The sequence below is a fragment of the Xenia sp. Carnegie-2017 genome, unplaced genomic scaffold (assembly GCF_021976095.1).
Source record: "Xenia sp. Carnegie-2017 unplaced genomic scaffold, XeniaSp_v1 HiC_scaffold_16, whole genome shotgun sequence".
Classification (NCBI taxonomy): domain Eukaryota; kingdom Metazoa; phylum Cnidaria; class Anthozoa; order Malacalcyonacea; family Xeniidae; genus Xenia; species Xenia sp. Carnegie-2017.
The window spans coordinates 4,694,659-4,708,472 of record NW_025813469.1 but is presented as its reverse complement, the minus strand read 5'-3'; the positions used below and the strand labels follow the sequence as shown (position 1 = coordinate 4,708,472).

The 13,814-nt window shown below is 36.6% G+C and overlaps 2 protein-coding genes across 2 annotated transcripts; both read right to left on the bottom strand.

Moving 5' to 3' along the window:
- Positions 1-2,068: 2,068 nt before the first annotated feature.
- On the bottom strand, positions 2,069-4,019 carry LOC124436662. Its single transcript, XM_046986634.1, has one exon. The coding sequence runs from the start codon at positions 3,733-3,735 to the stop codon at positions 2,722-2,724; it is 1,014 nt and encodes a 337-aa protein (XP_046842590.1). The 5' UTR covers positions 3,736-4,019; the 3' UTR covers positions 2,069-2,721.
- Positions 4,020-7,315: 3,296 nt separating this feature from the next.
- LOC124436661 lies at positions 7,316-8,659 on the bottom strand. Its single transcript, XM_046986633.1, has one exon. The coding sequence runs from the start codon at positions 8,611-8,613 to the stop codon at positions 7,561-7,563; it is 1,053 nt and encodes a 350-aa protein (XP_046842589.1). The 5' UTR covers positions 8,614-8,659; the 3' UTR covers positions 7,316-7,560.
- Between the last annotated feature and the right edge of the window lie 5,155 nt (positions 8,660-13,814).

Below are 13,814 nucleotides of genomic sequence, written 5' to 3'. Positions count from 1 at the left end.
ATATGGCGACGAACACAAATGGTCTTGAGCATTAAATGTAAAGTTTGAATAATATGGTGTGTGCAGTATGCTGTTGGTTTTTGACGTACTTCAAACTAAATGCGAAGAAAGTAAGTCCTGGAAGTTTAGCTCACCAAACTTGCTGTAGTTTGCAGATATGACATCTTTTAATATCATTTTAATTATCAATTGTTATCAATGTTATGTGGCACTCCACATTCCAGTATCAGAGTGGCACTGTGGCAGTGCACTGCTGTAGTTGAGATGCCAGCATATAATAAATGGTCATACAGTGGAGTGCCCTAAAATATTTGTTTACGTAATGAGTTTGGCTAGTGTTCTCCTTGAAAACTTTGACATTAATGACATTGACATATAGAATTTTTGAGGCGTTCTATCAATCTTAGGCTCTGGGCATTAAACAGCCAGACATGGGCAGTCGATTTGACTGCTATTACATGTAAATTTTGCCATAGTTTCTTTAGGTTTTTACAGTTTCTGCTTTTCTTTTTTTTAATTCACTCAAATTGATTCTCCAGTCATTGATCTTATAAATGTTTTCTTCCAATGTAGTCAAACACCGATATATATTAATTTGAAATGTAATTGCTACATTAAAGGGAGCATTAAATTATTACTTTACTTGAACCTATTACCACGCATATATTTTTGCTCAATCTGCAACAAGATTATTCTTTTTCCGATTTATCGGTGTTTGTTGATTATGAAAGAAGTTTTTATAGAAGTCACTGTTTACTCCATTATAAAAAAGACACGTGTTAATGAAATTGTTGCAGTAACTTGTCTTTTTTTCATTTTCGTAAAGTTTACCCATTGATATAATAATTTTGGAGTCAGATGAATAAACAGAACGACGCATTTAAAATGTTTATCTTCGCTCATGGAATGCACGAGGGTTTTCGAAATTGATCCCCTTAACCATGATTGTATTTGTCAAAGAAGGTCGCGCTCTTGCTAAGGGCCAGTTTATATATATATGAAGACGGGAAGGAAACTTGGCGTTTGCCGAGACGGGAAGTATTTTATCTCTCGCTTTTATTTCTTCTCGGAGAAAAAAGGAAATATAGAGGATTAAAGTAATGCAGCATGTCTTTTCCTCCAAACTTTACTTGGCAATTTTTTTGAAAAGTTTGCACGAATTTCGTCCAGTAATTGTTGTCATATGACAACACTGCCATATAAACGGTTAACTTAATCAAAAGCCATCGTCTTTGCCACGTACATCGACCGAGAAGGTCAATCAATCTTACGTCCCGCATAAAGGACGGTAGCGGCAATCGGGTACATTAATAATGTTGAGAGGTATGCAATCAACTAAAGATACGTGTGGCAGGGAGGGGTTTTTTTCTTAATCGGATATTGCCAAAGCTGCAGCCGTGCTTAATCTTCGAAAGTACCTAGTATAAATGTTCGAAAGAAAGTTTAGGCCGATATTTTGTCATCTCTCCCCTATATTCTGTAATAGCTCCTATGTGAACAGGCCGAAAAATGTTCTTTCATTTAACACGCAACGGAATGTAAGGAAAAAAGAAAATGCCCTCTTTCCGTTACATCTTTTGTACTGTATGATATTTTTTAACGCTTCTGAAATCTGTTACACAGACGTTTAAAGGAGTTTTTTCAGGCTGTCAAATGTAAATGCAATTTCAGCTTATTGAGCTGCTCGAGTTTATTTGCTGGACATGCTTTATACTTCAACAATCCTCGTATGTTTTGATAGAAAATTGTCAATGTTTTTGCAGCTTTGTACACCAAACTGCGATCGCTGACAGTTCTATTTTTTGTAAAAAAAAATGTGATTCAATTCTAATAATACCTATAACTTTAGACAGTTATGAAGCCCAAACCACACATTGTTGAGCTCTCAAAAATAGCTGGTTTATAAGGACGACGTTGATTATTGCATAAGTGGCAGGGGTCTTTATGTAACATTATTTACAGTAACGCTTGGTATAAATCGGGAGGGGAAACCCTCAGCAAGTGCAGCATTTTTTCAAGTATTTTCAAGAGTACAGATAACACTTAGGAAACACAACCATTGGCAAGGTTTACTGAAGACAATCGATTTTAACGATTGTATTTAAATTCTTTATTGGAGAGTTGTTAGAACATAAAGTTAATACTTACTAAATACAAAATTAAATACTAAATTTATTTTATCAAAAAGCAATCTGCGACTTCGAGCTCATTAAAACAAAATTTGTTTTTTAAAAAGAGCAAATACCATGGAAAATGGTCAAAATAATAACCTAATTGTTCTTTTAAGAACTGTTTAAAACCAGGACACAAACCCAACAGTTTCTAAAAGAACTGTTTCAAAGTTAAAAGGCACTTAAAAAACAGTCCTTTGCAATTGTTGGGTTAGTGTTCTTGTTTTAAACAGCTCTTTTAGAATTGTTCAGTAAGTGTTCTTGTTAAAAACCGTTCTTTTAGAATTGCTGGGTTAGTGTTCTTGTTAAAAACAGTTCTTTTAGAATTGTTGAGTAAGTGTTCTTGTTTTAAACTTCTCCTTTAAGTACTATTAGGTTATTAATTTTACTATTTCCTATGGAATTTGCTCTTTAAAACTATTTTTAAACTTGTCACCACGACAAAGTCCTTATTTTATCATTAAAACAACTGTATTTAAGTAGAAGCTCTCGATTATTTAAACCATGAAAACTTTCCAATATTCGACCAAGAAAAGAGAAACATATGTCGTTATAGTGGGGGCTGAAGGCTTGTCATCATAGTTTGAGGATTCGTGTTCTGTTGGGTTTCTGCTTCGGGATGTCTTCCTTTCCAAAAATAGATAATCTTCACCATTGCTCTCTTGTAGTTTTTTAGTCGAAAAAGCCAGAGTATTGGTAAAAACACAAACGGCGATGAGAATATAGGTAAACTAAATAAAGTTGCGAGGGAAAAAGCATCAGACATCTTCTTATTAAGAAAAATTATAGCCAGTACAGACGCAGGAAGTGTTGTTAAAATAAAAAACACAACATGTATGAGTAGCGTCATTACCATCCTCTGATTACGGTAGTCTCTAGAATGCTCCCTGTAAACTGAGTGTCTCCGACGTAAGGCGAACGTCAAATTGTTGTTCCTTGCGTACAGCGATCGAAATATTTTGTGGTAGAGAATCGCGAATATTATCGATAACAACACGAGTAAAACGCCTAACACTGTCATGATCACTTTAGAAAAATCTTGTTGCTTGCCCTCGGGCAAAACGCAAACGGGAATGACGATAACAACGAATGTTCCAAGTGCAGCCAGTGCAAGGCTTTGCACCAAATATCTTCGAATTTTTGGAGCTACTATCCTGTATCGCACAGGAATAACAATCGCGCCGTAAGTATTAATTATGTGTAAGAAATTACCCAAAGTGCATAAAAACAAGGAAGAAACATTCGCATGAAGAAATAACTCGGGAGGAAGCTCTTCATTCGAAAATTGCCATAAGCTCTCAACGAACAACGCACAAATTAAACCTAGGTTTGTGATAGAGTTAAAGGCCAATAAGATTGCTGTAATGGTTCGAAGTTGCTTGAAAGGGTCTTTGATAATGACAAAAAGTAAGGTGACGTTTGCCAAAATACCTATGAAGGACAAAATTACCATGAAAGTTGTCACAATATTCTGTTCAACACTATATCTTGACGATAATTGAATGGTGCCGAATACGGTTGTGAACGTTGGTGATTCCTTCGCATTTTCTGCGGTAAGATTCATTTCATACGATCACACTCCTCTGCAGTGAAAATTTACGATTGTATCATCTTTCTCCGTTTTCCAAATTAGGATTCATTAGCTGCCCGATTCTTCTTCAACTGTTTCTATCATGTACTTTAATTTATGCTTTCTAGTTGGTTTATCCAAATTCAATACCTTTTTACGTGGTTATATATGAAGATCCTCGATTGGTATTGAGTAGGATGTAGGCCAATTTAAGCTTTAGAAGGTTTAATTTCAAAGTTAACCTCTGGTATGCACAGATCACAAGTAGGTGCTATATATCAATGATGTTATGTTACTTATAAATAATGTTTATAAATGTTAATTTATATACACTGACGTTTCGTGATTATATCCGGAGCGTGGACGGATTCCGGACGAAGTATTGACGTATTTTAAACGATAGCTACAATATAGATAACCGCACCTTATGAACTTAGTCACGTATAATGTCGAAATAACTTTGCATAAGAAAAACAACGAAAGAACTTCACGAAAGTTAATTAGTTGATCCGCTATTTTGGGATGCGAGGTTGGCAAGTCTTTATTATATGCAATTATGTACAGGTACAAAACATTGATGCTACCGAATAGATTACATAAAAGATATCTTCACAAATTATGTTGAGTTTCTTTATCAATCCTTCATTAGACAATTTGAATGTTATTTTGTATAAAGAAAAATATCAAAGCGTATTTACATTCCTAGAGTGTTTACAAAAAAAGTTTGTTTGACAGTTAGTCATTGATATTGACATCGAACTGTTTAGCTGTTTCCAAGGTGATCCCCTCCTTTCTCAGGGGAAGTATACATAATTAAGATGTACAACTTTAGCAATAAATAGACTCGTACAATTATTATAACCGAATACTATTTTATCTTTTGCAGTTTTGGTATATTTCTTAACATATTCTCTTCGAGACTTCTGCTTGCTAAAACTTCATCAATTTTTCCTAACCTGTGAGACGTCTCATCGAGGCCTTAGAGTTGTGCGGGCATTTTGACGTTCATCTACTCACGAATGTAGTGTAGCTCGTCATATGTTCTCTCGATAGCCCAACCTTCACACTTGAGGCCTTTCATTGACTGTCGTAGATCATTATCATTTTGACGCTTGAAGTGCACATATTTCGATCTCAGTGAAACCAAATTTCATTATCTTGGAAAATATGGTGATAGATGTATAGTAAGTAAATACAAAGTCTGCGTAAGATTACTCAGATTATAACGAATTATTCAGAAAGTGGGTACTATTGATGGAAGACGCTTCGATGCGACATGGCGTACATCATTTAACTTTTAATTAATACAGCACGAAAATTATACGTTAACTGTGTGCTTCTTTCTCTAGTACGCGAGTCAAAAGGAATACAATCCCAGAAACAAGGCAAACTTCTAGCCACTACGTTGGTGGAAAAATATAATTTCCACATTTCAACATATTTTAATTAAGAATGATAAGATCTTGCCTATTTTCTAAAGCTAATTGCTGAAGCAAGAACATAAAATAAGCAATAACAAGTTTAGATTCATTTTTGGTGAAACAGGTAACATAGATAAAACTACAGTGAACTGATGCAAAGAAAGATTCAAAGAATTCTCATCAGTTTGGGAAATAAATCATTGGCGGATTCCAGCATTTGCCTCAAAAAAATCTTAGGAAGGTTTTAGGCTTTCGTCTTGAATGCCAGCCAGCCTATGTGGAAACAAAAGCTTTTTGTTCTTTACAAGTGTGCTAGGGCAACAATCTTTCTGGATTGCGGCAGCATTTTCTGGGGCTGGATATTGTTTTACAAAGCGATCTAGAATATCGCCATATTTACTCTGGCAAGACTCCCAGTCAGTGTTCTCCATGGATTTTGCGGCTTTGTATTCAATTGTCACCTTCAATAACAACTCGACTTCATCGTCGCTCCATATAAATGATTCAGATTTGCTACCCTTGTTTTTTATGGCTTTTCTACCTGAATATGACATGTTTCAACAGTTTCAAATCGAGAATAATAAGAGAAAGCTGGAATTCCTGCGAGCGCAAACAGGCGTAGCGCATGCTCAGTAACAAATATCGCAAGATTTCCGGAATGAATCCGAATACGTATCAATATGAATCCGAATCCGAATCCGCATACGTGTCGACCCCGTCCACACGTATGCGGATTCCTTTGAATCCGTAAAATTTTTTCCGGATACAAAAATATCTCCGTCCACACGTTGAGACTACATAGTATTCGTATTGATTTCGCCCGTTCACACGTATTCGGATTCATTCCGGAAATCTTGCAATATTTGTTACTGAGCATGCGCTACGCCTGTTTGCGCTCGCAGGAATTCCAGCTTTCTCTTATTATTCTCGATTTGAAACTGTTGAAACATGTCATATTCAGGTAGAAAAGCCATAAAAAACAAGGGCAGCAAATCTGAATCATTTATATGGAGCGACGATGAAGTTGAGTTGTTATTGAAGGTGACAATTGAATACGAATCTGAATATGAATCCGAATCCGAATCCGCATACGTGTGGACCCCGTCCACACGTATGTGGATTCCTTTGAATCCGTAAAAATTTTTTTCCGGATACAAAAATATCTCCGTCCACACGTTGAGACTACATAGTATTCGTATTGATTTCGCCCGTCCACACGTATTCGGATTCATTCCGGAAATCTTGCAATATTTGTTACTGAGCATGCGCTACGCCTGTTTGCGCTCGCGGGAATTCCAGCTTTCTCTTATTATTCTCGATTTGAAACTGTTGAAACATGTCATATTCAGGTAGAAAAGCCATAAAAAACAAGGGCAGCAAATCTGAATCATTTATATGGAGCGACGATGAAGTCGAGTTGTTATTGAAGGTGACAATTGAATACAAAGCCGCAAAATCCATGGAGAACACTGACTGGGAGTCTTGCCAGAGTAAATATGGCGATATTCTAGATCGCTTTGTAAAACAATATCCAACCCCAGAAAATGCTGCCGCAATCCAGAAAGATTTCCCGCATACTGAGGAACAGATTTTTCAGGGAATTCTCACTTCAAAACTTAAAATGATTCGCAAGAAATACCGACAGGCCGTGGACTCTGGCCGAAAGAGTGGGCATGGCCGTGTAGTGTTATTGTATTTTGAACTGTGCGAGGATATATGGGGTGGATCTCCTGCAACGAATAAGATTACAGAAGCCAATTTTTTGACGTCATCGTATTAGAAAATATCCGGATTCGACCGTCCACACGTATCTGAAATGTTATCGGATTCAAAAATTTCCACTCTGGAGAGCGGATTCAAAAATATCCAGATTTGCATGCGAATTCGACGTGTGCGTGTGGACGATAGCTGTATCCGAAAAGAAAAATTTTCGGATTCAAATATATCCGCATACGTGTGGACGGGGCCTTATAATGAGTCACATCAGACTGATTTACATTTTCGAAAAAAACTCAAAAATTCTGTTTTCCAAAGCTCTATGTCAAGAAAATAATTTAATTTATACATTCTTATAAATAAGAATATGAAAAGTTTCCCATTGTTTTGTAGGTCGTACTATCGGTGTATATTGTAATAACCATTAACAAGGCTCGTGTATTTCAATCAAATATAATTTCAAACCTGCTCCGACGCACTGCTACCGCTTCAGACTATGGCTACAAATCTGGTATATTTTAAATTTGACGTTCTAAAATGAGTCAGATATATCAATCTTTACACTTACAACAGTTAAACGTGTACATGCTTACTCTCAAACAGGAATCGATTGATTTATTTCAAAGACACTTCAGAGTTTGAGTACAAATTCTTCATTGTTCAACGATGCAAGCATGAAAATTCAAATTTTTTGTAAAACTGTCTGATCTTGACTTGCATTCTGAGTTTGATGATATGCATTCAGTTGAGTTTTTTCTTCAATTTTCTCTCCTCTCCAAAGACATAGAATCTTCAGCATTCCTCTGTTGTAGGTTTTCAGTCGGTATAGCCAAAGTAACGGTAAAAACACCAAGGGTAAATATGACAAAGGAACGCTGAAGAGAGCCGCAAGGCTCAAAGCATCCGAACTCACATGATGAAGAAAAATTAAAAAAATTACGGGGCCAGGGACTGCTGTTAAAGTGAAGAAAACAACGTGTACAAAAAGCGTCATTGCGATCCTCTGATTACGATAGTCCACAGAATGTTTCATGTTAACTGTATACAGCTTTCTCCGACGTAACGTCCACTTTACTTTCTCTCTTTTAGCGTACAGTGATCGAAATATTCTATAGTAAATAATCGCAAATGTAATAGATAACATCACGATCAAAGCACACGTTATTGTAATAACTGCTGTAGCAAGATCTTGTTGCTTGCTCTTTGGTAAAACACTAACAGGTATAACAACAACGAGGAATGTTACCAATGTAGCCAGTGTAAGACTTTGCACCAAATATTTTCGTATTTTTGGTGCTACTATCATGTAACGCACAGGAGCAACAATGGCACCGTAAGTATTAATTGTATGGAAGAGATTACCGAAAATATACAAAAACGACGAAACTATTTTCACGTAAAAAATTAACTCTTGTGGAAGCGTTCCATCAAACCAGTTTACCAAGTTCTCAACAAATGAAACACAAGTCAGGATAAGATTCGTAACGGAGTTGAAGGCCAATAATATTGCTGTAATGGTTCGCAACTGCTTGAACGGGTCTTTGATAATGACGACAAGAAAGAGGCCGTTGACAAGAATACCTATCAGAGACAATATTACCACGAAAGTTTTTACAATATTCTGTACAAGATTGTATCTTGATGATAAAGGAATAAGGTCAAACACGATTATGTCTGTTGTTGAGTCGTTCGCGTTTTCTGTTGTTGAATTCATCTTGAAGTGGTTGTACTCCATCGCAGTGAAAATCTACGATGGGAGGAAGTCTTCGTGTACCTGCTGTATATTTTGTTCGTGATTGGTTTATATGAGTCGAGCACCGTTTGCTTGGACGAAACAATGTGCGAAGTTCTTCAATTGATATAAAGTAAGCTGTAAGCTGATATATATTGCGCTTGGAAATATATAAGGATTATTCAAAATAATGATACTGGGCATGAGGTTCTTTGACGTTAATGATGAGACTTCCGCGGTGTGGGAGACTTAAAGCATATATTGACTTGCTGTTAAGCCCGCCGCACACTGGTGAACTTGGCACGCATATTTGTTATTCGTGACAAGGCTTATGAATAACAAAAGTTATTCAAAACTTCCGCGCACTCTGGAAAATTTTGTCGATCACACTTGTCACGAATAACAAGTGCACGAGGCAAGTACACATGTGTGCGGTTGACTTTAGAAAGTGCAAATTATAAATTTGTGCAACCGCCCCTTAATAAGGTGCCATTTACACGAGCCCGGGTTGACTGTTGACCCGGGCTAGCTCATCAACCCGGGTCAACCCATCTACTAATAAATCATTACTAGCATTTACACGACCGCCGGGTTAGCACGCCAACCCGGGGCACCCTTTGGAAGACCAGGGTTGACTCGGGTTGGCAAAGTATTGAAGCGTGAAAAATTTGTGAAATACTCGTGTAAAGTAGGGTTGAAATTGACCCGGGCTCGTATAAACTGACGATATATCTGAATTTGTCACGTGTCCAATGTTATATTTCTTTAACGCGCAAAGCTGGCATATAAACGACTACACGTGTTACATTCAAATTTGTTTACAAGCTTTGGCGAAACGAACGTATTTTATGATCGTAATAAATGAATACGTAAAATATGGCAGAAAAGTCGAAAGTAAACTTTCAGTGGTCATCAGAGATGGTCGAGCAGTTGATCATTATTATAAAAGATTATAAAACGCAAATGGATTATAAAAAGATTGATTTCAATGCTGATGTTGTGGCGTTGTATTCGAATGTTCGCGAACAAATGGCCTCAGTATTTCACCAAGAATTTTTTGGGCCAATAGATGTGCCTGATGCACCAAAAGAAAAAATGACCAAGGAAAAAGAAAAAGCGTTCAATGCCGAAGTATCAATGGCCAAGTCGCAAATAAAGAAAGGTTACAACAGAATTAAAGAAAAAATCCGTGCTATTAGGAAGGCTTACAATAAAGCTGTTATCAATGGCACTAGATCTGGTTCTGGAAAAGTTGTCCAAGAACACTATGATCAATTGGCTGAAATTTGGAAAGGAAGTCCGGCTACAGAAAAACTTCGTTTTGGCATAAGTTCCAACAGCTGTGAAAGTCTTGGACCAGAAACATCATCCTCTGGATCATTAGGAAATGACAGTTTCAATGATGAATTGAATGCCACGCTCGATACGGATCATGATGAAGAGGAAGATGAAGACAATGATAATGAGCAAGAACAAGGTAGCAACTTATTTATCTTTGTATCAATTATGTAAATATTCTGCAACACATGCATTATTTTATATAGATGTAAATAATTCCAAAAAGAGACCATTGTGCACCAGAAAAATTATTGACAACAAGAGAAAACATCTGGAAAAACCCCTTTCAGCTGCCAAAAGAGATGAAGTTCTACTGCGGGCAGCAAGGGAGGATATAGAACGAAAAAAAAAGCAGATGGAACATATGCAGGAAAGTCAGAAGGCTTTAGTAGACATGGCCAAATCTATGTCAGCATCCCTTGACAGCTTGGGGAAAAGTGTCAGTGATGGTCTTGGTATGTTGGCTATGGCTCTTAATCCAAATGCCTTTCAAAATGCATCATTTGGCAGCATTCCACACACACCTCCACCTATGCCGGGATTCTATCAGTCACCTCATGGTATTGGATCAACTATTGCTCAACCTCATGGTCTATATCCCAATCATACCACAGGTTTTCCTCATAGAGGTTACTGTGACACAAATGATGTTCAAAGTTATGGCTCATTTATTGAACATGAAAGGTGTGGCTCAAGTGACTCAAATGGCTCCACAAATTTTGGAAAAAATTAAGAAACAATTATAATTGTAAAGAACAATGACATGACTGTTATTTACACACTTTATTTTCTTTTTATATTGTTTCCACTTAACTTTAAATTACTAGTCGGTTACCTCTTTTGATCCCTAATTACACATTAAACATATGTTCTTTAAAATAGTTTGTTATGGTTGTGCGTATTGCAGAACCTGTTGCTGTATTGTATGTTAGTGACCTATCAGGAGTGGCATGGTGCAAACAACATTGGTCAACAACATTCAACTGTATTTGATGTTCAACTCCTTCACCAATTATCTTAGCTCCTTTTACTTCACAAAAATTGTGCAATACAAAACAAGCATGAATTAAAGATGGTACATCACTTAACTTTACTTTTATTGGTCGATTTAGAATTTGCCATCTTGCTTTTAGCCGACCAAATGCACACTCAATTTGATTGCGTCCACCTCTCAATATTTGGTTGAATATAGCTTTTTCATTGAAGGCATTTTCAGCATATTCCTTCATTACATTGGGCAAAAGGGGGTATGCAGGGTCCCTAAGGACAAGTGGAGGGATTCGATCTGTGCCAGGAAGAACTGCACGGTACACCATAGGTAGGGTCTTCTCAACAAACATCTTGTTTAAGTTAGAGTTTGCAAACACTCGAGCATCATGAACACTTCCTGGCCAGTTAATATCCACATCAAGAAATAAACCTCTGTAGTCACAAAGGGCTTGGATATTGAGACTATATTTCATCTTGTAACAAAAATAGTCTTGACTATTTTCTGTTGGTTGTCGTAAAGGAATATGGGTGCCATCTAAACAGCCAAATGCTTGGGGAAGCCCAAAACGTGTTTCAAACTTTGAGATGAGTGTTTTCATTTCATCAACTGTTGATGGTAATCTCAGATACTTCGGGGCAACTACTTTGTTTATATAGAAACAAACTGCTTTCACAGTTCTTGACAAGCAAGGCAGTGACACACCAAAATTGTTGCAGGTCATTCGGTACAATCCTTGATCTTTCAGGTAATACAATGTCATGGCAACCTTTTTTTCGACACAAATAACATCTGCACGAAAATTTCCTTGTTTTACCTCTAGATAGGGCCTTAACATCTCAACTAGTTCCATAAACTGCTCTCTGTTCATTCGTAAATTCAAATTCCATTCGTCTTCTATTAGTCGTCCACTCCACAAATTTTCCCACCAGCGATCTGTTCTGCCAGGATTAACCCATCTACGACGTCTTCTCCGAATAGTTCTTTTCTTTAAGTGCTTTAACAGGCGTACACTTTTCATCGTATCAAATAAAAGCATGTTTTGAGAAGCAGCTATTTGCTGCTGCTGAAGAATAATGAATAATAACATGACCCCATACATTCTTACTATAGCTGACAGCAGAAGTAAAACAACAAAGGTGGATATTATTATTTTTTTCCGTCGCTCATTTGGATCCATGCTGTGATTGTTTTCCTCCTTGATCAATCTCGCTTCGCGCCAAATAAATATGAATAAAATAAGCATAAATTACTGCATCAACCCGGGTTGGCAAAAGCTGACCCGGGTTGGCTAAAATTGTCCTCAACCCGGGTCCATGTAAACGCACTCGTAAAATCATTCCCTCTTGCGCATTGACCCGGGTTGCTTTTCAACCCGGGCTCGTGTAAATGGCGCCTAAGATACGAAAATACATAAGATACAAAAAAATATAATGAAAGATTTCGTTAAAAGATCACATGAATGAAATTGCTAAATTAACTGGTACGGTTAAATCGGGACGATTTTGCAGACAATAAGAAAGTGTTCATTATATTTAGACTTTATTCTAAAATTAATAAACTAATTATTCATTTAATCAGACAATTTTTCTTTGGCGAGAAACGTTTGTATAAATAACAAACAAACCTAATATTACTTTATTTAACATATTTATTTGAGACGCCGTGTGAAGAAAGTGTTGGGCTCATATTAGTTTTTAAATTGTATAATCTGCACACAAAGAATCGTTAATAAATGTATACATACATAAACTTTGAATGCTATTTGAAGACCTAAAACTCTTTTTGCAATCCTCCCATATTTTGATTCAGTGGCAGATCTAGGGTTAGTCAAAATTAATTACTGCAGCACATTTTGGCATATGCTTCCATTTCTAATCTCCTTAGATGCATACCATTGGTGAAATTATATTCTTTAGCAATTCAAAACCAAAAGTGTTTTTTGAAAGTACTTAGAATTTAAAATTAAGGAGCTATAATTTATCTTGACTAACGCTGGATCTGCTACTGGTTTGATTAAGATCCACTGTCATTTCGCAGCCTAATAACTCCACATTTTTTTGCGAGGAGAGAGATTTACTCCAATGTTTATTATTGCGAGGAGAGAGATCTACAGACATGCCCCAATGTTTAAATTAACTGTTGTGAATACTCAAACCATATATGTATATTCAAACGTGGTGGGTAATTTGCGTTTCCTGCTGTCGAATATATTGCAATTTTTCGTGTAAATAACGAGCTTTAATTCCCTAACCATACATGCCGCACGTACACACTACAATATACACTTTTGAAAGAACAGAGGTAACTTTTTATGAACAAATACAATCGCTAGTATGGTACTTCAAAACGTATTATTAACAGTGATATTGTGTACTGCTGTGTGCAAAACGTGTACCCGATTAAATTAGGCAAACTTTGAGAGTCAATTGTATATTATAAACAGCTCCTTACTTTTACGAAAAGCCTTCATTGTTCTGCCAAGGCGTGAATAATTAAATTCTTTGTACAGCTAGCTTATCGTGACTTGCCATCGAACTTTGATTATTTGTGATCAATTGATTTTCTACTTCGGTTTCTCTTCCTTTCCAGAAATATAAAATCCTCATCATTGCTCTGTTGTAGGTTTTCAGCCGGACAAGCCTGAGTATCGGTTAAAACACCAACGGTAAATGCAGTATAGGAAAACTAAACAAAACCGCAAGGCTCAATGCATCAGACTTCATTTGGTAAAGAGAAATTACATAAATTATAAATGGAGGAAATGTTGCAAATGTAAAAGACACAACGTGTACAAATAGTGTCGTTACCATTCTCTTATCACAATAATGTTTAAAATGCTTCGAACGTAACGTAGACGTTTGCTTGTCATCTCTGG